Genomic DNA, 26268 nt, shown 5'->3' with positions numbered 1-26268 from the left:
AAAACGGCCGGTTACAAAACCTAAAAGTAGTACAGGCCAGAATAAGTGCCATGTGAAGCCTGCTACATATGATGGCACGGGAGCATGGACGGACTACAAGGCACATTTTGAGGCATGCGCTCAGCTAAACGGATGGTCTGAAGAACAAAAAGGTCTGTACCTTTCGGTATCATTGAGGGGCCATGCCCAATGTGTCTTTGGTAACCTGAGCTCAAACACAACTGACTACAAGGAGTTAGCCAGAGCATTAGAAGACCGATTTTCACCTGCTAACCAGACTGAACTATATAGGGTTCAACTTCGGGATAGGCGACAGAAGGCAATTGAGTCCATGGGAGAGCTAGGTCAGGATATTAGACGCCTTACGAACCTTGCGTACCCTAGTGCACCTATAGATGTAAGAGAAACCTTAGCAAAAGAGCAATTTATGGATGCGTTGGTTAATTCAGACATGAGATTAAAAATCAAGCAGTCAAGACCAACCAACCTGAATGATGCTGTGAGGCATGCAGTGGAGCTAGAAGCTTTTTATCGGGCTGAGAAAAGACAGCATGAGCAGATAAGGACGGCATCCACTGAGACTGAAACACAGGCTAAGGCTATTGAAAATCTGACAAAGTCTGTCTCAAGGCTTGAGACATTGGTTCGGGACATGCAGAGGCAAAACAACCTAAGGGACACCAAGCCAACGCAGTCTTTTTCCAATAAGACCAGAGAAAATGTAGATAAACCAAGGACCCTGAAAAGAACATGTTATCAATGCGGGTCGGACAGACACTTGAGGAATAACTGTCCACAGCTTAATGAGAGGTCGAGACAAAGTCCAAAGTGAAACGCAGAAGAAAACAGACCTAAGCATACCGTTAAGACAACAAGGAGACTCTCTGCAGGACTGTATGCTTCTGCTCAGATAGACGAAACAAAAGTAAGCTGTTTAGTTGACACGGGAGCTACCTTATCCCTGATATCCAAACGACTTTGGCAGAGTATCCATACCAAGCATACGATAACAAACTTCGATAAACCAATCGTTTCGGCTACTGGTAACAACTTGGAAGTTGTAGGAAAAACAGAGCTGACGCTAGAGTTTGGAGAAATTCAGTGCACGATATTTGTGGTAATAGCAGAATTAGAAGTTGACGTAGTATTGGGTATAGACTTTATGCAAGCTAATGGAGTAATCATTGATACCCAAAACAACACAATGCTCATTCATGGAGATAGGATACAGTTACAATGCAATGGTAATATAGGATGTTATCGGATTGTTTTAGCCGAACAGGTGGTTATCCCAGCTGGTTCAGAGATTATGACCACAGGAAGATGTGTAGAACCAGGAGTCAAACGTCTTGGACTGGGCGTAGTGGAGCCTACAATGAAGTCTTTGGAGATTGGCAAAGGGATAGCTGCACGCACATTGGTGAAGGCTAATGATATTATTCCAATAAGGCTGGCAAACTTTTCAAAGGAAGCACAAACCTTGTATCCAAACACCAACATAGCTATTATGACGCAGGTTGACAAGGTTGAAGAACCAAGAATGAAACAATCCGATACCACCTGTCTTCCTGAACACATGCATGACGTATATAACCGAGCATCGGATGGTATGACAAGAAATGAGAAAATTGAAGTGCGGAAGCTGCTGACTAAGTTTGCGCATATATTTTCCGAAAACGATACCGACCTTGGCAGAACTGGCATTATAAAGCATCAGATACCTACAGGAAATGCATCAGCAATTCGACAGCCGATTCGACGTATCCCAGTACATTTGCAAACCGAGGCTGAAACCCAAATTGACAAAATGCTAGATGAAGGCATCATCAAGCCTTCAACTAGTCCATGGGCAAGCGGAATCGTTCTCGTAAAGAAGAAGGATGGAAGTCGTCGTTTTTGTGTTGATTATCGTCGTCTGAATGACGTTACCATTAAAGATGCCTATCCATTACCCAGAGTGGACGAATCATTGGACCAGTTAGCTGGATCAAAATGGTTTTCTTGCTTAGATCTTAGTTCGGGATACTGGCAAGTTGAGATGGACGAGAATGATAGGCAAAAGACAGCGTTCATTACCCGGAAAGGTTTATATGAGTTTACAGTTATGCCATTCGGTTTATGTAACGCTCCAGCCACCTTTGAACGGCTCATGGAAGCCGTATTGGCTGGTTTGCATTGGACCGTATGCCTGATATACCTGGATGACGTTATAGTGGTTGGAAAAACATTTCGAAACATGATGAAAAACTTGGAATGCGTTTTTCAACGGTTCGAAGATGCAGGTTTGAAATTAAAACCTAGCAAATGCCAGCTCTTCAGAAAAGAGGTAGAATTCCTCGGTCATATAATCAGCGAGCATGGCGTGAAAACCGATCCAAAGAAGATAGATTGCATAAGGCAATGGCCAACACCCTGCAATGTGACAGAGGTACGCTCTTTCCTAGGGCTATGTGGCTATTATCGACGCTTCATCGCAAACTACTCTCACATTGCCAAGCCACTTCACAGGTTGACAGAAAAGGGAAGAAAGTTTGAATGGGTATCTGATTGCCAAGACGCCTTTGCAAAATTAAAGCATAGTTTAGTTACAGCTCCATTGCTCGTTCATCCAGACTTCAGTAAGCAGTTTGTTTTAGATACAGACGCCAGTGACTTTGCTATAGGCGCAGTATTATCGCAGAAGACTGATGGTAAGGAAAAAGTAGTTGCTTATGCTAGTAGGACACTCACTAAGGCTGAACGCCAGTACTGTGTCACAAGAAAAGAGCTATTGGCTTTGGTGTTCTTCACAATGTATTTCAAACACTATCTGTATGGCAAACCATTTAATGTGCGAACAGATCATGGGTCACTTAAGTGGTTAATGAAGTTCAAAAACCCAGAAGGGCAAGTGGCTCGATGGATTGAAGCTTTATCTTCATATCAAATGACAATAGAACACAGACAAGGGCGATCTCATGGAAATGCAGACGGACTTAGCAGGATACCATGTAGACAGTATGGTATGAGTGATAAAGAAAGGCTCAGCCCGACAGGGAGCGTAAACTGTGTTAAAACAACTAGTAATGACACAGATGATCTGGAGTCATTACAAACCGAAGACAAGGACATAGCCAGGGTAATTACATGGATCCACGACGACAAAAAGCCAACCTTTTCTGAAATTGCTGATGAGAGTTATACATTAAAAAGTTTGTGGAGTCAATTTGAACGTCTAGAACTACAAAAAGGAGTTCTGGTACGAAGGTTTGAACACTTTGCGATCAGACAAACAACGTATCAAGTGTTGATACCGACTAAACAGAGAAGGAAAGTCCTTATTCATGCCCATGATATCAAAGCAGCTGGTCATTTAGGTTTTAAGAAAACCCTCAAAAAGATCAGACAAACCTATTTCTGGCCAGGTCTCCAGAAGGATGTCCGGATCTATGTGAATGGATGTGAAACGTGCATGACACGAAAAGGACCTAACAAAACCAAGCAAGCACCAATGCAAATTGTACGGAGTGGTTATCCCATGGAAAGGATTGCGATTGACATTTTAGGTGAACTGCCTGAGACTGAAAGCGGTAATCGGTATATCCTTGTGATATCTGATTATTTCACAAAGTGGGTTGAATGTTTACCTATGAGAAACATGGAAGCAAGAACAGTTGCAAATATATTAGTCGAAGAAGTCATTACTAGGTTTGGCATACCAAGAAAGATTCATTCGGACCAAGGTAGCCAATTTGAAAGTAAACTTTTCCAAGAAATGTGTAAATTGTTGAACATAGAGAAAACTAGGACGACACCATACCATCCTCAATCTGACGGTATGGTCGAACGATTTAATAGAACACTTACAACTATGCTAAGTGCGTATGTCCAAGACAATCACAGAAACTGGGATAAGCAAATACCCTATGTTCTCATGGCGTACAGAAGTGCTGAGCATGAAACTACAGGAATGACACCAAACATGCTCATGTTGGGGCGGGAGGTTTCAACCCCGTTGGACCTACTGTATGAGTTACCTTCAGGTATTCGTGAAATTCCTGACCATGAATGGGTTTGGGAGCTTAAAGAGAAGATGGAATCAGCTCATGCATTTGTCAGACAAAGCACAGGGAAAGCGATGTTAAGGCAGAAACAGATACATGACAAGAGAACTTCATATGAGCATTTTAGTCCAAGTGACAAGGTGTACGTGTATTTCCCTGTCAAGAAGTCAGGCACGTCATCAAAACTAACATCTTTTTGGCGTGGACCATACACTGTAGTAGCTAAGTTCTCAGACGTTCTTTACAAAATAGACTGTGGAAGAAACAGAACTGAGCAAGTTGTACACTGTGACAGGATGAGAAAGTGTAAAACGCAGTTGTTAATAGGCGAAGAAATCCAGTGTGAATCAGAGGATAATGATAGTGAAACTCTTTCAAATGATCAGGATAATACACAGTTTAAGACTACTGGTTGTGAGAGTGATGATACTCCTGAGATTGATGATTTGCGAGAAACACTGACTGGGGGTAGAAAACGTAAGCCACCTGTATGGTCAAAAGATTATCTTTTCTATTTTCAGGTTGGAATGGCAAACACTAAGCAGACCCCTCGGAAAGACCAGTGTCGCCCAATATGTCCGAAGTGTATGAAGGAGGTTCCTTCTGGACAGGTGTTCCATGAGCACATAAAGAAGTGTGTCCCAGAACCGAACGTTATTTGTAGAGTATGTGCAAAACTCTTCAAGAAGCGGGAGTATCTCCAGAAACATTTGAAAAATGTGCATGGGATAAGGGAGAACTCGAAGACAAAACAATCAGCTGAAATTTGCACAACACAAAGTAAGGCAGGGGAAGCGCCGAAAGAGCAATCGGAACTAGCTAAAGGTACAGTTATGGAAGAGGAAGTGTGGGATGTGGATCCGGAGGTGGATCTGGAACTCTCTGATAGTGAGCAGGAGGTTGCCGAACAGGAGAGTGATTGTGAAAGTGACGACAGTGAACTTTATGTTAATGATGCTGATGGTGGCGTGAAACCAGGTTCTAGTAAGGATGAAAGCCTAAAGGGTTGTGAAATGGAGAAAGTATTAGAAGGTAGGACTGTCCGAAAGCCTACCACACCAATGCTCCCTGGGCCAAGAAAACGTGTGCTTCAAAGTGAGAAGCCAAATACCATATCAGAGAAAACAAGGGTGTTTGAGAAGGAGAAAGAACAGCCGCCTCGGGATGATGCGAGTTTTCTAACGACGTCTGGTCGGAACAGACACGTCAATCTTCATTTCTGCCGAGTAGAAGAAGGGATGAAGCTAAAGCAGAAACTAAGCGTTTCGGAAGATGATGACACTATTTACGAAACGTCAATGGTCAGGCAGAAATCTAAGAAGATGAAGCTTGATATAAACTTGGGAGATATTCTGGATGAAGGCACTATTCGTCCGGAAGACATCACCTTCAAGGTGTCCGAGAATGGTGAAGTTGACTTGGAAATTGACATTCAGTGAAGTTGCATGTTTTTAAAGCGGTCACTAGAACGTGCATGAATAGGGTTTAAAATCATGACTTGATAAAAGTTTAATACACCAAGAAGGTGTTTGTCTGTACATACTTGATATTTATTTTTGTTTTATTTTATTTTATTTTTATTTTTGTGGAAAAGGTATTCCATGCGTATGAGGAATGTTTGGCATTTTTTTTTTTTGATAACCTTTGAAACCTTAATTTTACGGGAAAATGTACCTATCTGTGTGTTAACTTAATTTTGAATAGATATTGTTTTGAAAATATTTGGTCTCTTGTTCTAGTGACTTATTTCTTTTACTCATGCGGGACGCATGTACCCGGAGGCGTGGGTAATGTAATGTTCTTGGAGTCATAAAGGCCGGAGCCCGGAAAGTAAACATTTCCGGATAGTACAGTTGGGCGTAGGTTTTTATGTTATACGTACAAAGTAAATAGTGTTATCGTCTGAAAAGTAAGTTGAGATTTTACACTTCGTTTGAGCTTTAAATAAAAGGATAATCAAGTAAACGTCTATTTTTCATATTTCAAGAATGAAACAAATCAACTTCTTCTGTCTCAGTGAAAGTTATAAAGAATTTGACTATTTACCGTAAAAACGGTTTTCGCCATTATCGCTATTACTTCTTTATATGATTTCGTGTATTTAATACTAATGTTATGGTTTTAGTATTAAATGTCTAAATTTAGCTAGTAAATGATTAATTAATACGAATAAGTTGTATTCTTAATAGTTTTCTACGTTTTCGTATGTTTGATAAAGTTGACACCCCTACTCTGTAACGCTAGTTATATATAATGGTTTCACCCTTAGAGCTTGTTAAGAATGGACCATTCCATTCTGGTCACGTGATGTGAGGGTATATAAGAAGCGAAATGCATAGAATTAGTTAGTTCGTGTCTCGACGCCGATGTGAGAACATCAAGTTAATAATATATAGGGATTCTTTGAAGTATCTTTTTGTACTGTTTAGGGCGGGTTCTGAACTATTGGAGGCTAGGAGAATTAAAGTGAAGCATTGCGCTACAGCTTCTAGTTTCCAGGTTCGGACATCCGTGGGGTTTCTTTTTGGCCTCTTAGTAAGCCTGGATCATTGCGATACAGACGGAACAGGGTCAATGGTTTGATTCCCCGTAAAAGCTATACATTTAGGACTGTGGGTTTCGCTGATATATTGTGATTGGTTTATGAGCGTTTTGTATGCTGGTCCTGTTTGAAGTTACAGCATAGTTGTTGTAGTGTTTCTGTTTGTTCGTTCTTGCTTTTGGGATAATTGAACGTTGATTCTTGAAGAATAATAATTATTTCTCCAATCATTCGGTTTTGTAAGCAATCATTGTCAATCACGTGTATATAATATAAATTTCATACTTAATTTTTGGGACAATGCAGTCCGAGAATAGGTTTATAGTTTAATTTAATGTAGCGTGTCCGAGCTAGCTAGGGAAGAAACGTTACATTATTTCCATACATAGTGAAACCAGGTTGTCCATTACTCCGGAAACAATAGAACATAAATGATGATAACGGGGAAACACATTCGAATATCTAACCTGTTGGAATAAATCGTTCGTTAAATTCCAAGATTTCGGAGGAGTTTGAGGTAACGATATGATCGCCAACATACCCATGGTCCTAGAAATAATCGGGGCAATAGTAAGTAGTACAAGTACTGTATTTATAAGTTCTGACGACACATATGCAAAAACATTATACTAGTAAATTATTAGTAGTATACAAATGTAATTAATTACTCGTTTATATTTTAAAAAAGAACACATGTGTTGTTTGATTTAAACCAGTCATCTTCAGATCTGTATCTCTACTTATAGATACTATAACAAGTTAATGTATGTGCACAAACGACTAGGTGTACACTAAATTGTGAGCCTACATGTCCAGCTAGGTTAACCATGAAGTGATTCGCCATGTCTATTGGAGTGGCTTTGTTCGTAGTCGCCTGGTAATCCATCATGAACTCCGCGTCTGACGTCAGCTCATATGTCACCGTGACGTCAACGTCTCCCGGGAACCCCTCCGCTCCGTCCACGTCTGTGTACGTCAGGATTAACTTGAAGCCGTCGATTTTCCAGTCGAAACATCTCTATACGAATAATGTATACTGATATATTTATAACTACGTGTATAAGCAATATAATAAGTATGTAACCATATGATCAAACAAGATACACGACAAAGAACTACATGAACAGTGTGAGAATAGTTGTAAACTACTTAATCATTAACGTGCACAAATAAGTGTATTCGTAAATTAGGCAGTTTTTCTAAAACCGGCATGCACTTACATTTACACGAACTCATATTGCCGGTTAGCGCATTAAATACTGATTACTTCAATAATTACTCAATCATGGCTATGTATCATTAGTTTATGTTTTAAGACATAACAAAGGTCTTAAATAATAAACCGGTTATAGTCTGCTGAGTTTGCTGTCCCAAAAACGTACCCTCGTAAAGCCAACAAAGCCGCCGTGACATAAGTTGTTTCCAAGCGGGTCGTTTTTGCTGACGTCATAGCGCTTGCCGTCAAGCTCAAATGTCGCCCCGTCAATCCTGTTCGCCACCCGCCCGCAAATAGCACCTAGAAACGCTGGGTTGTCCTCATAGCCTGGAAGGTGAAAACGCTGTAAAGAAATGGACGTTTTTTGCAAATACCGGACGGACTCACAATACAGTCCAATAAGTGCATAGTAGATCGAGCGTCCGTTTAGGGAGTTAAATCTTCGGCCCAGTTATACCAAAGACGTTCATGTTGTATGTTACTCATAAGCAACGACTCTCTGCCTTCACTACAAGTATGTACCTTCGAATGTATCGTGTCCGAGGCAGATGTCGGTTATGTTGCCGTCCTTGTCCGGTACGAGAATTTCCTTTACCACACAGCCGAAGTTGAGCACCCGTACCGTCACGCCCCCCGCGCGCAGGATGAACCTATTGTGAAAACACAGCTAAAATGAACTTGAGTGATGTAAATCACCAATTATTTCCGATTAATCATTAAGTGTATTCAACTTTTTTTAACATCGATTGTGAATATAAGACATCTATTAGAAGACGTTGATGTAATTCCTGAATTGAAACCAGGACAGATGCGGCAGTTGGGGGTGGGGGTGATGGTGCCTATACGACCCGAGAGACGGGCATCTGTACAATCTGTACACTGGCAATTTCATAACACATAGTATTACAATGTATATGAAAGAATGCGATAATTGCAAACAATGTCAGTTTTATTTTTTCATATTTATCTGCATGGTGTACGTGGTTGCCAATGCATTAGTTAATAAAACAAAAATCATGTCGGTCCATGTATATATATATATCTACGTGAAACTTTACATTGTGCTTGAACAGACTGATGATATATATAAAACCGGTATACAATGTGCTGGCATGACATCCCGGGAACCAGTCATTTCGTACCATATATATATATATAGTCAATCATGCAAGCAATGGATTGAATGTCACCGTAACAGCAGAAAGAACGGGGTTCAGTTTAAAAAATGTAAATGACGTGACGCCATTTGACTACGATCGAAGTGCTCCGTGACTAACTTTTTGAAATGTTTGCTGAATGCGTTCATTTCGTAGTATAGTGTTAAACATTTCAGAATTTCTCCATATGAGATAAAAAAAAATGCATCCTATCATCGAACTTGTAGCTTCAAAACTTCCCGGACAACCCTCGTATAATCACTACAATCACTACTCAGTTTTAGCTGAAAAAATAAAGCTTAAACAAAATTACATATTATAGGTTTCGGTTATGAATGTTCAAAGGGTACAAAATCACCGAAAATTGGAGAGTACGAAAATACTAGGGAACGAAATTATTGTTAACCCACATCCCTAGTGTACGTATGAATTGAAATAAAGAAAATAAGTTAACTTACACATAAACGTCTTTTCCGTCAGACGTTTTCCCAAAATGCTCTTTGGTAATTTCTTTTAAACTCATTTTAAGATTCTAATATTTTAGAGAGAAATGTGCGTAAGTAGTCATAAGATAACGTTTAGTGGAGAGTTATCACCGGGACCTTGAACTCTTCCGATTCAAATCTTCATCAGTACTTAATATACTGTGATGTATTCCTACAGTGGTGAGTACGCATTTGCAATATCTTTAGATGTATGAATGTTTGTGTTATCAATATTTGATTTACAAAATTTGAAAGTTTTTTTGTTGTTTTTTTTGTTTGTTTTGTTTTTCAATATCTAAAAGATTTATATCAACAATCTTTCAAATCAAATCAAATCAAATTTTATTTTCAGTCGGTATGACATAACAGAGAAAACATTAGCTATGAATAGCTATTGACCGACTGTATCGGCATTTGATGATCGAACTTAGGCTAGGACTGGGAGTAAATAAGATTACATTATTGGTCCCAGGCTAGGAGTACGATTAGATCGAACATAATTGTTGACTGCTTCAAGATGGGTGATCGATTAAATTAAATTACATTAGATTAATCAAGTCTGCCTTTTGCCAAAACAAAGTAATTTATGATTTTATTGTACAATAAATAAAGGTTTTTGAACCAATGCAAAATATTAGGCTCGGTCTGACTCGAGTAACAAAAAGTTTTCTAATTCAGGGTCAAAACATCCGGACAGTGAATAGCTGTCAACGACTGATAAGAAAGATGGGCACCAAAGTTTCGCCGTATGGATCCTGGGCTTCTCCCATCAGCAGTAAACTGGTGTCAGAGAGCAGTGTGACATTCCAGGGCGTACATGTTGACCCATGTATTGAAAACAAAGGTTTGCTGATAGTGTCTTGCTATTTCACATCATTATGCACCAGTCAATTGATACCATGGCCCCCTCAGGTCTGGGGAATAGCGGGGACCTTGAATTTCCGTCCGGCCAAGCCCAGGCAAAATCCCCCCCCCCCTGCAGGGACGAACTGCTGGTGAAACCCCCGCAAAATGCCCCCGCACCCCAGGGACATGGGACATTCCCTGCTACAGGGCTTCTAAAATTTTAGAACCTCAATTGTACAGGACCCGGCGACAACCCCCCCCCCCCCCCCAAAAAAAAAGAGTCTGATTTTATAGAAATGTCATACATTTTCGCAACGTGTTTTCTGTCAATTTTTTTTCGCGATGTGAAAATTTGTAAGAGGGCTCTTGAGCCATCATAGCCGATTTGGATAGTCATTGATACAAGCTTAATTCAAATAAGATTCTCATCGTGTTCTTCGGCATTCCTAATAAGATTGACTGCTATCCTAATTAACTGTGGCCGACGGGAAGTGGTCAGACGACAAAAAGGGAAGCAGTATTATGATTTATTTACTTAATGCTTCTACAGTCTACGGGTTTTTTGCACAAATCAAGCTTACAATGCATTTAAACACAGGATTTACCTTTCCAATAAAATGAAACTTGACTGATACAGACAACAACTAAGCCAATTGTAACAACTCAGCCATCCTCGTAAATTCAATCCTAACAACTCGGCCATCTCCGAGGTGTTCCGATTGTTGTAAAACTGTGAACCGCAGCCTTCCGGTGCAATTCATGTATATATATAATTATGTTTTGACAGTATGAAATGAAAAAAACACATCAAACTCATAATACTTTGTTGGATATTTATTTATTTTTGTATGGAACTAATATAAAATAACAATATCTGGTAATATTTCTTGTTTTTATGATATTTATTGACGCAATAGTGTTTAACCCGGAATTCCAATGGGAATAACTACCCACTTTTGGTACAAAACAATTTGTACTTGAAGGATTTGCAATATCGAAAATCTTAAAAAAAATACGTAAATGTACAATTATTTGGACTAGTGCATAGGCTAATTTGCTGCATATTTATGTTAGTCCACCTATTAAAATGGCCGTCAACAAGTCTTTTGATGATTTTATGACTATGGCAGACTCAAGACATAAGAAATGTCAAAATAAAAAAAACAAGTATCCCTGAATGCTCAATATTGTAGCTACTGCTTGTGTGAATAGGCTGTTGACCAAAAAAATGTGAATATATAGACCAGTGCTCAGGGTTTTTTTTCTGTGATTTTTAGCTCGACTATTCGAAGAATAAGGAGAGCTATCCTAGTCACCCAAACGTCGGCGTCTGCATCGGCGTCGGCGTAACCACTTATGTTAAAGTTTTTGTAAGAGTTTGTGTACCACCTCAAATGTTTTCAAAGTTCATTGACATATGGCTTTGAAACTTTGCTCACGTGTTCACCATCATGCCCCCAACCTGTACACAGGAAGAGAAAACTTTATCAAGGCATTTTAACAAAATTATGCCCCTTTTTCAACTTAGAATTGATGTTAAAGTTTGCGTACCACCTCAAATATTTTCAAAGTCCATTGACATATGGCTTTGAAACTTTGCACACTTGTTCACCATCATGCCCCCAACCTGTACACAGGAGGAGGTAACTTTATCAAGCATTTTAACAAAATTATGCCCCTTTTTCGATTTAGAACTTACGTTAAAGTTTGCATACCACCTCAAATATTTTCAAAGTCCATTGACATCTGGCTTTGAAACTTAGCACACTTGTTCACCATCATGCCCCCAACCTGTACACAGGAGGAGGTAACTCTATCAAGCATTTTGATAAAAATTATGCCCCTTTTGCGACTTAGAATTTACGTTAAAGTTTGCGTACCCCAAATATTTTCAAATTAAATTTATGTAAATTTCTTAGCACATCATGTTTTGCATTGAAATTTAATTTAACAGTGATCCATGCATGTTTCGCCAAAACTTTTCAATCCATACACTGAAAAGCGGCGGAATAGTCGAGCGCGCTGTCTCTGTGATAGCTTTTGTTAAAGCTGGCATTCGGTCATATTCCCAATGGCTCAAAGTATCTCTTGTCCCAATTTTCCAATAAAAAAACCCAATCAGAAGTTCCAAAAATTTTGATATAACTCCATATTAAACAACTTTACAAATTATTGCCCTTGATTTACTTCATAAGTTTTGTGAAAGTTTTTGGGCAACTTTGGGTTTTAACTCTGATATCATAGTTTTCATTTAATTGCGTTTATAGTTTACACAGTGGCCATCGCACAAATTAGGTGACATAACTCCATTTTAACCAAAAATACAAATTATGGCCCTTGACCATTTTGTTTACTTTGTTTTATTTTTATTTTAATTGTATTGCTTTTGACATGTACATTTTTGTATATTAGAATGTTTAGGCAGGCCAGCGGTAGGGCTGCTTCAAACTCACCTCTTTAGGTTAGACATATAATGACCAAATTTGATATATAGGAAGAATTCATGGAGACCTTTTATGGGATTGCACTTGGGGCCTTTCAGAATTAAGGTAAAGGTCACTGTTACTAAAAATGGTTGGTAGTGAATAACTTCAGTTAGGGTGGACATATTGCAAATAAACTTGATATGTATATGTAGGAAGAGTTTACAAAGACCTTTCATGGCAATGATTGTGTTTGGGGCCCCTAGGGTCAAGGTCACTGTTACTTAAGATAGAAAAGTGGTTGGTATTGAATAACTTTATAGTTTGGGTTGACATATTGCAACCAAACTTGGTATATGGGAAAGGTTTATGGATACCTTTTATGGCATTGAATTTGGAGGCCACTAGGTTCAAACTCACCGTTACAAAAAAGATGACCATTTGGTACTGAATGGCTTAAGTTAGGATTGACATATTGTGACCAAACTTGGTATGTAGGAAGAGTTTATGAAGGACTTCCATGGGATTGCATTTGACCCACTAGGGTCCAGGTTAAGGTCACTGTTACTAAAAATGGAAAAAATAAGTTGAAACTGAATCACACAATGAAGCCTGAAGTCAATCATTGAAAACCTGGCTTTGTGGCATTGGAGTTTTTCTTGTTTACTCATTTATTTGACTTATTTTTATTGTCTTTGACAGGCACATATTTCATGATTATTGTATTCATTTTTAAGACATAGCTGTGTATAGTCAAGCAGCTGTCCTACAACAGCTCTTAATTTTCAATGATCAATTTTTATAAAACACAGGAAAGCATCTAATAAAATATTTTATTTATTTATGACAGTTCCTCTTTATTAGATTTAAGGTGATGGCATCTTGGTTGCCATCGTGGACAAAATTTAGGTTGGTCCTGAGCTTGTTTATCAGGGTGCACAAGTGTCAGCCTGACAGTGTCAGGCAGAGTTTCATGATTTTAACCAAAAGTGCACAATTAGGTAAAATTTTGTCACAATATGACTGGACTATCAGTCTTTACTTCGCCACAAAAATGCGCATTAAGGAAACTTGTTTAACATTTGGACATTTATAAGTGTTAACCTACTGTTGCCCAAACAAAATTGTCAAAAGATGATTCTAAATTAAAGCAATTTGTCAATTTTTAATTTTTTTAGGGTCATTGATGTTTTTATTCCATTTACCTTAATTGTCCTATTAAATTTGCATGCAATAATAGATTGACCATGGGCCCTGGTGGGTCTATTTTCCAACTTTGCTACATGGTCAATGATTACATTAACTAAAAAAAGCAAATTTATTTTCATAACAACATTCCATTGGCCGCTATTTTCGAGCATCTGCTCAGAATGTGACATCATGCAAATACAGTAAAACCATACCCTTTTGTTTACAATGACAGGTGAATACAATTAAAGTCACGTAATGATGAATTGGTCATGTGATGCGTTGTCAGGCAGAATAAAAGGCCACAACTATTCAAATTTGTATTTGTTTTATGTGCTGCCTATCTTAGAAGATAGAGAATAAATCTTGATGCAGTTTTATACTTAAAAGAGATAAAAAGTTTAACTTAAATATTCAGGACAATTTTCTGCCCTTAATGATAAACAATTATTTCTCATTCTTGCCTTAAGTCTTGTATTGATATATTAAAGCCATGTATTCACTGAACTATTGTATTGTCATGCCTGCTTGCCTTAAGTCTTGTATTGATATATTAAAGCCATGTATTCAATGAACTATTGTACTGTCATGCCTGCTTGCCTTAAGTCTTGTATTGATATATTAAAGCCATGTATTCAATGAACTATTGTATTGTCATGCCTGCTTGCCTTAAGTCTTGTATTGATATATTAAAGCCATGTATTCACTGAACTATTGTATTGTCATGCCTGCTTGCCTTGAGTCTTGTATTGATATATTAAAGCTATGTATTCACTGAACTATTGTATTGTCATGCCTGCTTGCCTTGAGCAAGACATAGTTATCACAATGGCAGTTCCGTTTGTGTATATGCATCTGTCCGCACTGGACTTTGTCCATGATCATATCTTGACCATGCATAATAGGATTTTCAAAAAACTTGCCATGAAGGTTCACCATGATAAGATGGAGTGTCGCACACAAGACCCAGGTCTGTACCCCAAAGGTGAAGGTCAAGGTTACAGGTCAAAGGTTGAAATGATCCTTTTCCAGGCTGTATGTTGAACTTTGCATTGTAGAATTTTTTTAAAACTTGCCATGAAAGTTCAACATGATGAGGTGGCATGTTGCTCAAAAGACCCAGGTTTGCACCTCAAATGTAAAGGACTCTTAGAGGTCAACAGTTGAAATGATCCTTGTCCAGGCTGTATCTTGGCATTGCATTTTCAAAAGACTTGCCCATACAACCCAGAACAATAGACCTTATGGTCAGATTAGCAGACTTGATATGAGGGCCCCCGACCGGCAAATAATTGCAGCATCATATGGCCAAAAATTATTCAATGTAGGTTGGATTTACATTGAAATGAGTACATTGTACATAGCTAGTATGTGTACATAAAAATGCATTGAAATTGCATTAAAATATGTATATCCATCTACAATTTGTGTCCTTTTCAGATACAGTATACTGGAGTGAACTGCGGTATGATGAAGGTGGGCGGTACGTGATTTGCTCACACAAGGTTGGCACCGAGGGCTATCAGTCATGGACCCCAGAAGGATTCAACGCCAGAACAAGAGTGCATGAGTATGGCGGGGGAGCAGCCTTTGTCTTCAATGGCACACTGTATTTTAGCAATTTTGCTGATCAGAACATGTATAAGCAAACAGCCCCTGGTGAAAAACCTGTCCCTGTCACTAAAGAAGGAAAGGGATGGCGTTATGCTGATGGAAGTTTGAATGCTAAGGTTTGTGGTTGCCAGAGAAATAGGGAGAATTATATGGAAATATCTCACTTTCACATGTAAGCTTTCTTGGTAAACATACTATAATATTTTGAATATCTGGAAGATACATACATATGTAGGATAGATACTTGATTAACTAAATTTATCTCAGAACCTGATTCCAATCTTGTGTTAAGCTGATAAGCCCACTTTTTCAGACTGGAAGGATCTACTGTGTGCGGGAGGACCACAGCAGCGGGGTAAAGGGGCAGAAAAAAGAGGCAGTCAACACTGTTGTTACCATCAACCCAGACACTGGCGACCAGGTAGTTTTGGTAAGGAAAGTCTGGATATTATCATTTATAATTTAAACTGTCATATGTTTAATGACAGATTGCTCCAAATGAAAAGTTAGTGCTAGCAAGCTATATATTCTGGGAACTTTACAATCTAGCAAGGAGTGTATTGTGTGAGTATCTTTATATTTTATTTAGTTTTCTGTCTCAGATTGCTAGCATATTTATAAGAGCTTGAACCCTTAATTAAGTTTACCATTGGAATTTAGTATAAAGTGATAGAAATGTACATTATCATAGAATATTTACATATTTTAAACAATTTCTTAACAAATTACTGAAATATTAAATCTTACTAGAAATTGCCGTCTGATCATTTTTTTCAAAATCAAAAATGCCGAAATTTTTCGCTTGAACTTAACAACTTCTAAATGATTTGTCTGCATTTGATCAGGGTTTGTTCTGAAGTCATTATTTGCATATTGATGTATATAATAATTTTATGTAAATGTTTCTCTGGTACTTCCATTCTTCAAGACATATTTTCATTATTACTGTTACCGGTTGTAATAGACTAATAGCGATTGACAAAGTATAGTTTAATCTTGTTTTCATTGTGCAGGCGTCAGGATGTGACTTCTACAGCAGCCCACGAGTGTCCCCCGATGGCAAGAAGATTGCCTGGATCCAGTGGAACCACCCAAACATGGTGAGGTTTACATTTTTTTATAATGGGTGCTTGTCTTAAAATACTAAAGGGATTGAAATAAAACTTAAAATGTAGATTGATGAAAATAACAGAAAATGCAGTATCCACGAATAATAATCCTACCCTGCATATTTATTTAGCAATCCCCCTTAACCTGATATTTTTCTGTAAAAAGTGCTTGTTCGAGCCATATCTTTGATTGTTCTTAAGGGATTCATATGAAACTTGGTATATAGATAGATAGCAATCAATTTATAAATATTTTGAAAGATTCATATTGAGGCTATCATGCAAAGCTCCTTATCTACTGTGTTTATGAATTTCATTGCTGCTTTTTTATTTCATTGCTTGAAATTTATTTTAAAATCTAATTAATTCTTAAACCTGCCCATATCTTTCAATGTTATGAATTTCCCAACTTGTGTATAAGATTGCTACAACCCTTTTATTTCTATCTGACATTACATTGTAATACAATTTCTGCCTTTTCATATAAATTGGGCTCATTTTGGAGCATCCATCACTTCCAGTGATACTCTTGTTTTACGGTATTTTTGGAAATAAGTTATTTAGCGAACAAGTTGTTTTATATCATGATAAGTGCCAGAATCTTTTTTCCGTAAAAAAATAGCAAACAGACCTACTTTTTTCACCTGCGCAAATGATGAGCTGAATACCACAAACAGACAAAGCAACGCCATTTCCCGCACAACATGCATTGCAAAAAAGAAATCCCTGAAATAATTTAAAAACAAAATGTATTTCTCATTGTTTTAATCCATTTATAAGTTAGATGAATGCTGAGATATGATATCCAGTAGAAATAAAAAATAAACACTGTACTTACCACAAAATTTGCTTTCTTATAAATTGTGATGCCACACCCGGTTGTATGAAGTCATAATTTTGTCTTATGCTCATGATGTCATTTTTGGTTTAAATGCAGAAGGTGACATGTGTAAAACAGAAAAATACATGATGGTTCTATTGAACCAGAAACAAGGTAAAGCATGTGATAAATGAACTTAGGTACAGTCCAAACTCGCTAAATCAAAGTCAGATATCTCGACTTTCCGGTTGTGTCGGCTTTTTTCTCTGGTCTCGAATTTATTCCTTCTTATTTTATTAACCAGGTTTTCACAAAGTTATTAGAATGGCGAACGTCGTTGTTCGGGTTGACATATCTTGACCAAACTTGGTCTATAGAAAGAGTTTATGGGTACCTTTCATGGGATTGTATTTGGGGTCCCTAGAGTCGTGGTCAAGGTCAATGTTACTAAAAATAGAAAAAGGGTTGAAACTGAATAACTTTAATTAGGGATGACATATCTTGCCTAAACTTGGTCAATAAGAAGAGTTTATGGAGACCTTTCATGGGATTGCATTTGGGGTCCCTAGGGTCAAGGTCAAGGTCAATGATACTAAAAATAGAAAAACAGTTGAAACTGAATAACTTTAGTTAGGGTTGACATATCTTGACCAAACTTGGTCAATAGGAAAAGTTTATGGATACCTTTCATTGGATTGCGTTTGGGGTCCCTAGGGTCAAGGTCAAGGTCACTGTTACTAAAAATAGAAAAACGGTTGAAACTGAATAACTTTAGTTAGGGATGACATATCTTGACTAAGCTTGTCTATAGGAAGAGTTTATGGAGACCATTCATGGGATTGCGATTGGTGCCCTAGGTTCAAGGTCAAGGTCACTGTTACTAAAAATAGAAAACAGTTGAAACTGAATAACTTTAGTTAGGGTTGACGTATCTTGACCAAACTTGGTCTATAGGAAGAGTTTATGGATACTTTCATGGGATTGTGTTTTGGGGTCCCTATTTGTATCGATTTTTCTATGTCGAATTTTTTTTTTTGCTATGTCGACCACCTATTTCAGTCCCTGTGGTTGAATTTTAAACATTGTCCTTGTGTCTTATGTCAAACTGTAGATCGAGTTGTAGGTGCTAATATTTTCATGGCAGTTTGCGGCATGTCGCTAAATTACCGTACGTGGCAAAATAAAAATCTATTGCTGAAGCTGTTCATTGAAACACACAAGGACCCTGATGACATAATGCGAAAAATTCGACAACATTGAAAACGTTTACGTACAATGTACAAGTGTATGTTATTGTAATTTTATAACTTTTTTGTGTAATCCATAAATGTGAATTAAATCAATTTGCCACAAATAATAATTCTTTTTTTTTCAACTTTTTTTTCAATAATACGTTTGCTGTTTTCACAACAGTAACAAGACTGTTAAATTGCAGCGCGTAAATTGATTTATTCATATTTAAATATGAAAATTCTACTAAACTAATTAAACTTTTACCTATTCCTCAATGATATTGTCTTGGATGGGCTTGAGAAGAAACATTGCTAACGTAACGGTTATTAATCAAGACTTTTTACATCCTTAATACGTTTGGGATCTTAAATGTTAATACATTCATACACACAAACATACACACAAACATACACACATGAAAACACATATACCATTTCATATCAACCAATTATTTCTGTTTTATACATATCTCATCTTTGAAATTTTTATGCAAACATTATTCGGCGAAAAAAGAAATTCACATCTAAAGACCTTTATCGACAATATCATGTTGTTAGTGTTTATGAAACTGACTCATTGTTGTATCAGCCTTCACACTTGGGTATGTGTACAATGCCTCAATCTAGGAACTGATGCATCTCTTATCATCTATAGTTATAAAATATTTGTACTGTTCCAGCCATGGGACACGACAGAGCTATGGATAGCAGACCTTAATGAGACCGGGGATGGGCTGGTGTCGGGCTCAGCAAAACAGGTAAACTTTGATGTCCAGTTATGTCTAGCTTTGCTGAAAAAATTGAGGTATTGGCATCTAGCTTTGGTGTTGACTGCATGAACAAGATGGTGCAAAATCCTTACCGGTAACCTTCAACATATCTCTATATAACTACATGGGACTTCGTAGTACAAATGTGTTCAATGACATTGCAAGTGTGTATGTAGTGCAAGGCACATCACTCCTAAAGTAGTTGTCATCAATATGTCCATTGACTGATTGATAACAAATGGTGAGTGTTGGCATTTTCTTGATCTAATTGTCCTTAAGTTAGTTTTTAGAAACAGTTTCTGGCACAATTAAATGCAGATCATATTCAGGTGTTTATTACTGAAGTGCATGAAGATTGTTCTAGAAGTTCCCTGTATTTAAACACAAGTTTCATGCCAATTTAAGGATGTTTTCTGTTCAAAATGTTTTGTGCACCAACATAATATTTAAAAAGAGTAATTCTTCCCCTTGTTTTTATGTGAGTAATTACATAATACACATTTTATGATAAAGTTGAATGTGACAGGTATCTGGAGGGGATAACACCAGCGTGATACAGCCATCCTGGACATGTGACAATGAACTGCTCTATATCAGCGATGTCACTGATTGGTGGAACCTGTACCATGTGACCGGGAGTGGTGAGCATGTCAACCTGTTGCCACGGAGCCAGGAGTGTGGGGGCCCACAGTGGGTGTTTGGGCTGTACCCATACATGGTGGACCCACGGGGAAATGGGGACATTGTTACTGTTACTGGTTCGGTGAGTAAACTGTTATTACTAATTGCTGGTAAATTGGTTATGTTTTTTTGTTGAATTTGTTTGTGTCTATAATGAAATATTTCTTTGAAAGGTTTAATTTTAAGTTATTTATACTCTATTTTGCATCAATATATATGGATTGAATTTTAAATTTAACTTACTCTGACACTCAATTATTTATGAAACATTCGGTCACTTATGTGTATTTCATTTCTGTCTTTTAGGAGATGGGCGTGTACAACCTGAAAACAAAGAATTACCGCACTGTAAAGATGGACTTTATCAACCTGTCATACGTAAACATGACCGGGAACGGCTTGGTGTACTGTGTGGCCGGCAGTCCCACCCAGTTCCACTGTGTCATACAGGTTGACACACAGTCGGACAAGGTACGTGTATTATAGATAGATGTTGAGACAATTTTTATACAATTGGACATGATTGGTGAGAAAAATAGTGATTTTTTGTAAAAGATATCCACACTTAAGGTTCATGACAACTTAATGATATTCGATTTTCCATGTACAGGTGACAGTTTTGCGTGAGTCCAAGTCTCTCTCTGTAGACAAAGCGTACTTTAGCATTCCCAAGGAAATTACGTGGACAACCTCCGGCGGGGAAAAGGCGTATGGTTATTTCTACCCTCCTGTTAACAAAGACTTTACTGCACCAGGTACATGTAGTCTTAGCTGGCTAATGGTGTAATGTAGTATTAGTTGTTATTCATTTTCAATATATAAAAATAAAATTAAACTGTCAGTTAAATCATTAACCTGATATGTTCATGGTTTCAGGGAGTTTTATTTGAAATTCCTGTTTAAGATAATATATTGGTCCCAGGTATCAATAATGACCAATTAGTAGCAAGTTTATTTTCATTATTCTGCATTTGATATACATGAACCAGTGCTAGAAATTCTACTTTTCTAGCACTCATCAAACTTTCTGCATTCTTATGTAGATACAAAAATACCCGGGTAGCATACAAGTCAAACTCTATATTAATCATAAAAAGTTAGAAAATTTCAACTAGCTCTAGAGGAGATTTTTTAGGCAGTTCCTTATATATTTTATTTCTTTTATTCATCAGAGGGCACATTGCCACCACTTCTGGTGAAGAACCATGGAGGACCGACGTCACAGGCATCCAGCACATTAAGTCTAAAGACCCAGTACTTCACGAGTCGTGGGATGGCGGTGCTGGACGTGAACTACCGTGGCAGTACCGGATATGGGAAGCAGTACAGACATAGGCTCCGAGGACAGTAAGTGGCAACGTCATGGTTGTCAGCAGTTTGTCGCTATCTGATTCCCTATTGATGATGTGTGTTCAGTGAAGACACATGCAATATTTCGAACTTGATCAAAGTAAATGTTGTAAATTTGTTGAAAATTTAGTTGCTAATTTTGGAGTTAATAATTACTAATCAGTTGCACTTTTTAAAAAGGCCAATGTTATCAACTTCCATGTGGTCAATCTCTATCATTTGCCAACAGGTGGGGTATATTGGACCTTGATGACTCATGTACAGGGGCGGAGTTCCTGGCCCAGTCTGGAAAAGCAGACCGCAACAAACTTTGTATTGATGGCGGGTCTGCTGGGGGATATACAACATTGGCTGCCGTTACCTTTAGGGATACATTTAAAGCTGGTTAGCACTTGAAAGTGTCAAAAGTTTAAATTTGGTGCATAATCATAATTTGAGTGCTATAATTTTAACCATAGCTACATTAAAGAACATTGGCATGAACAAGTATTTGAGTTGAAATTTAATGAATACATTTAATGATCCTATGTTATAGTCGTTGAATTAGAGAACTGTAGCATAATCCTAAAAACCTTTATTTTTCAGAATTCAGAAAAAAAAATATTAGCTTAAAAATGACGACAATAACCTTGTTATTTAATGAAACTTCAGTTGAAAAAAAGTAGTTTGTTCATGGAAAAGTATATAATCTGATCTCTTGTCACACTTTTTTTCACAGGAGCGAGCCACTTCGGTATAGGAGACCTGGAAGCCCTAGCCCAGGAAACACACAAGTTTGAGAGCCGCTACCTCGACACGGTTATCGGTCCGTATGTGACAGAGGAGGACAAGAAGAGATACAAGGAGCGCTCGCCCATCAACTATATCGAGAAACTGAACTGTGCCCTCGCTCTCTTCCAGGGGGATGAAGATGAGGTGATGTTGAATGTCACTTAACTAGGAGTTCTATTCTAGAATCAGATCTGTATGGGGTTTTCATAATAATTGAATAACTACTAATGTACAAAACTAAAAATAATGATTACATTTCAATTGGAGGATTTCCTTCATCTGGTGTTGTAAAGGATAAAGGATTAACCAGTCATGTCTATGGGGTACTGATTGTTAAACATCGACAAAGGTCACCGACTGGAGCTGGGTACAAGGGTTCTGAATTAACATTGGGAGCCTAGCTCTACCATTTCACTTTTTAGAGGTTAGTTTTCAGATGGGTGTTTAAGCAGTCCACTGGATTTATGCAACCAGATATTTATTGACAATAATATATAAGTCCATCAACTGAATGGTTGAATAACAGCCAGATTCATGTTCATTACACACCAGCCCTGAAGAAACCCCATTCCTTTCCGTCATTTCAGATAGTTCCCCCAAACCAAGCTGAGATGATGTATAAAGCAGTGAAGGCGAAAGGCTTGCCGACCATGTATGTTCTCTTCAAAGGTATGACCTTCGATGGATAACTTAAACTGTCACATCACTGGCTACAAAAACTTACTTAAAACTTACTACATTTCATTTACAATCTGAATGATAGTAGAATTTGTGAAAAATAGTTAATGAAACTGAACTTGATGCCTTTATTAAACATCAAATTTTGAGAAATAGCTAGATTATACATTATTGAATATGTGTATTTCATTGCCATCCGTGCATATGACTGCCTGTCTGTCTGCATCGAGCTTAGTCTTTGTCATGCAAGGACAGATTCAAAAATTACTTGGCATAGCCCACTATGTACGTAACATGATCGATAATGACCCACTATGTACGTGACCTGATCGATACTGGCCCACTATGTACGTGGCATGATCGATAATGACCTATATGTCTTCGCTGATAAAGCATATAGTGTTCAAGACCAACGACCTTACCTGAAAGTACAAGTCCACACAGTGACACTTTCATTATGATTACATGTCATATGTGTTTGTAACATAAAGATGACTTGGTCAAAGGTCAAGGTAACACTAGAGCTTTATTGTTATGTAATGTTGTATGTATGCGCATAGATGTAGTAACTCTTAGTCATATCCTGGCTGTAACTTTGTAATGCATAGAGGGATTTTGAATTTACTTTGGACAAGTGTTTGGTAAATAAAGACAATGTGTAGCGTGCAAGAACCGGGACCCTTACTCAAGGTTCAAGGTCACACTGAGAGTTTAATCTTTATTGAATATATATATATGCACAAAGATAAGAGTATCCGTGTCGAGGCTGTAAAGTTGTCATGCACAGAGTTATATAAGCACTTGTGTTGTGTACATAAAGGTGATGTGTTGCAAGAAAACCCCATGACCCTACCTAATATTTTCAGGTTACACTTAATCATCAATAATGCTGCATATATGCAAATAGATAGAATATAGTGGTTGCATCTGGGCTGTAGCTCTGTCATTCCCGGTGATATTTCATAATTACTTTGCACATGTATTCAGTACATAGGACGATGTGTTTTGTGCAAGACCCATGTCTCTACCTCTTACTGTATCACTCTTCCACACTTGTCGTCAACAATCATGGGGGCCAGCATATATTTAATTTATGATAGCTCTTCCTGAATGTAGGCATATTAATATTTGAATAATCTATTGAACTGGATGACTTTTTAGGGGCATTCGTCACTTTCTGTGACAGTTCTTGTCACTCTGAAGAACCATTGAGATGTTACTTAATAAGATTCTCTTTTGCTTAAAGAAATAGATCATACTGTATCGTAATTCTTAACGAGTGCATAACATTGTATTGTTTTCTGAAAAATGAGATTATGTTTTAAGAAACGCTGGAAAGTAGAAATTGTGCAAAGTTTATTTAAGAAATATTACACACCACTGAGGGTCATATGCCATTATAAGGACCAGCCAGACAGTCCTCAAAGGTGTATATTGACCGAGGCGTTAACCTCGGTCCATTCACCAAAAGAAAAAAGTATCAAATATTGTGATTACCATGGTCGTGGTCTGTACCATTGGCCTGTGGAATCTTTTTACCATGCGTGGTATTCAAAAACCAGTCAAGATTTTAAAATAAAATTTGTAAATATAAAGTGCACATGAGACAATAAGCATATGTGTACCAAGGCCGATAACTCTGGCTTTAGTAGTATTTGTGTTAATTTCTTTCCAACAAAACAACAACAAGAATAGATGACCAAGGTACCAGTTTGCAATGCTCTTGTTAATACTACAGAAACACCTCATGAGTCGAATCTGTGCTTCTACCATTGTAGGTGAGCAGCATGGATTTCGGAAGGCAGAGAACATTCAAACAGCCCTGGACGGCGAGTTTTACTTCTTTTCCAAGGTGTTTGGCTACGACCCCGCAGACAAACATATCAATGTGAGTTACATTCTTTTCACCTTTGAATACTTTATTGAGTTTACTTAAGCCATAAATTAATCTGATTCTGCTAGAAAAAAATATTGTATATATTGAACACCTCTTTCAGCACATTTTCATGGCTTCATATTATCATACATGTATACAGTATCTTATTAAAGATGTCACAACAGCATTTGATTTAAAATTGCTATCCATAAAGAAAATGAGACAACTGTTTTAATATAATAATGTATAACATATTTTCAATTTAAAAAGCTATTTAATAAACTAAAAAAATAGCTATAAAATCAAGTGTTACACGTAAGATGTGTAGAGACATTGGGATCTGGGATGTGGACAATTGTGTGCTAGTTAGGGATCTTTCCTCTAAAATGTATTTACATAATATTGTTACTTAAACAGATACCTTATTTTTCCCAGCTACCCATTGACAACCTGAAGTGATGTGCCAGACTGCCGCCAGTAGCTCATGATGAAATCCTGGGAAGGAAAATGTGACAGATGTTAATAAAACATGTTTACAATGAAGTGCTTATGGATTCCTGCTGATTCATTAATCATTATCTAAGTGTTATAACTGTTTATGAAATACATTCTGATGGGTTGTAATTTGATTACAACTGTTTATTATAAGAAATTTGGTGTTACCTTTTTTATCCAATATTTTTTATCTTCCACATGTAATGATAGCCACATGTATGTCCCTATTTGGCTACCCCATGTGCATATACATTTTGTTTACAATAATTTGGATGTTTATAATTAATGTTTATCAAATGTGATGAATTTGTAAATATCATGGTTTTTTATATGAAGTTTAATTCATTATCATAAATCTTTACTCTGCTGATTACTGTCTGTGGTGGACATGGAAAAAATTCTTTATTCAACTCTAATCAAAATTGATTTTCCTTATGTAAAGCCAGCACTGAATACTTCATTATGGTTTTCATTGTGTTAATTAAAATGATATGTTTGTATACCTGTGAAATGTTAAATATATGTAATTATTGACTCTTGATCTTATAATACTCAAATTATTGTGTATTTCATAGAGAAATGTTCAGCATATAACATACCGCAATATATCAACATCAACCCTTTTATGCCCTGCTAAATGCATGGGAACTTGCAACAATATTAATCGAAGGTTGATTTTTGAAACAATATATTTTTACATTCTGATTTCATTAAAACATTCAGCCCTATATGCGCTAGTGTACTGTGATGACCTTATGTTTTTCTCAATATTTTTATAGCAAAAAGACATTTGTACTATTAAAATGAATATTTTGCGAGTTTTCTAGGTGACTCTTAATTGTGAAGATTGTGTACAACATGAACTTGATCCAAATGCAATATTAGGTCTTTTTACATGTGTTGTCATGTAAGGTTGTATTGTCACGCTTTTACATAATTTACTGATGGCTAAATATGAAACAAAATGTGTTA

The 26268-nt window shown here is 37.3% G+C and overlaps 2 protein-coding genes across 5 annotated transcripts in view; one reads left to right on the top strand and one right to left on the bottom strand.

The window, feature by feature from the left end:
* LOC128208912 (galactose mutarotase-like) overlaps nt 1-9566 on the bottom strand; it is a 14877-nt gene extending 5311 nt beyond the window's left edge. The window contains exons 1-5 of the mRNA XM_052912619.1: nt 9417-9566; nt 8324-8451; nt 7968-8128; nt 7394-7603; nt 7053-7134 (exon numbers count right to left, since the gene is read on the bottom strand). Of these exons, the coding sequence (XP_052768579.1) occupies nt 7053-7134; nt 7394-7603; nt 7968-8128; nt 8324-8451; nt 9417-9481 (646 nt within the window). The 5' untranslated portion in view covers nt 9482-9566. The remainder of the gene's footprint in view (nt 1-7052; nt 7135-7393; nt 7604-7967; nt 8129-8323; nt 8452-9416) is intronic.
* Nucleotides 7086-26268, top strand: LOC128208911 (uncharacterized peptidase YuxL-like). Of its 4 annotated transcripts, none has more exons than XM_052912616.1 (15): nt 7086-7155; nt 10122-10287; nt 15341-15630; nt 15828-15944; nt 16528-16614; nt 19356-19433; nt 19972-20208; nt 20433-20597; nt 20737-20881; nt 21299-21473; nt 21706-21860; nt 22195-22391; nt 22835-22916; nt 24704-24813; nt 25237-26268. In XM_052912616.1, the coding sequence occupies exons 1-15, from the start codon at nt 7111-7113 to the stop codon at nt 25258-25260; spliced, it is 2073 nt and encodes a 690-aa protein (XP_052768576.1). In that variant the 5' UTR covers nt 7086-7110; the 3' UTR covers nt 25261-26268. The 4 variants fall into 4 exon arrangements, with proteins under 4 accessions (XP_052768576.1, XP_052768577.1, XP_052768578.1 ...); XM_052912617.1 differs by lacking the exon at nt 7086-7155 and adding an exon at nt 9824-9887; XM_052912618.1 differs by lacking the exon at nt 7086-7155 and adding an exon at nt 10002-10022.

This window comes from Mya arenaria, chromosome 11, assembly GCF_026914265.1.
Source record: "Mya arenaria isolate MELC-2E11 chromosome 11, ASM2691426v1".
In the NCBI taxonomy this organism is placed as follows: Eukaryota; Metazoa; Mollusca; class Bivalvia; order Myida; family Myidae; genus Mya; species Mya arenaria.
Note: the sequence above shows the minus strand (reverse complement) of the source record. Positions and strands in the feature narration are given on the sequence as shown.

Excerpts from the sequence above, each read along its gene's own strand:
- LOC128208911 (XM_052912615.1), top strand. The coding sequence starts at position 10,068 with ATGCAAAATATTAGGCTCGGTCTGACTCGAGTAACAAAAAGTTTTCTA. Across the intron at positions 16,615-19,355 it reads AGTGGAACCACCCAAACATG|CCATGGGACACGACAGAGCT; the intron begins GTGAGGTTTACA and ends GTACTGTTCCAG. Across the intron at positions 20,209-20,432 it reads TTGTTACTGTTACTGGTTCG|GAGATGGGCGTGTACAACCT; the intron begins GTGAGTAAACTG and ends TCTGTCTTTTAG.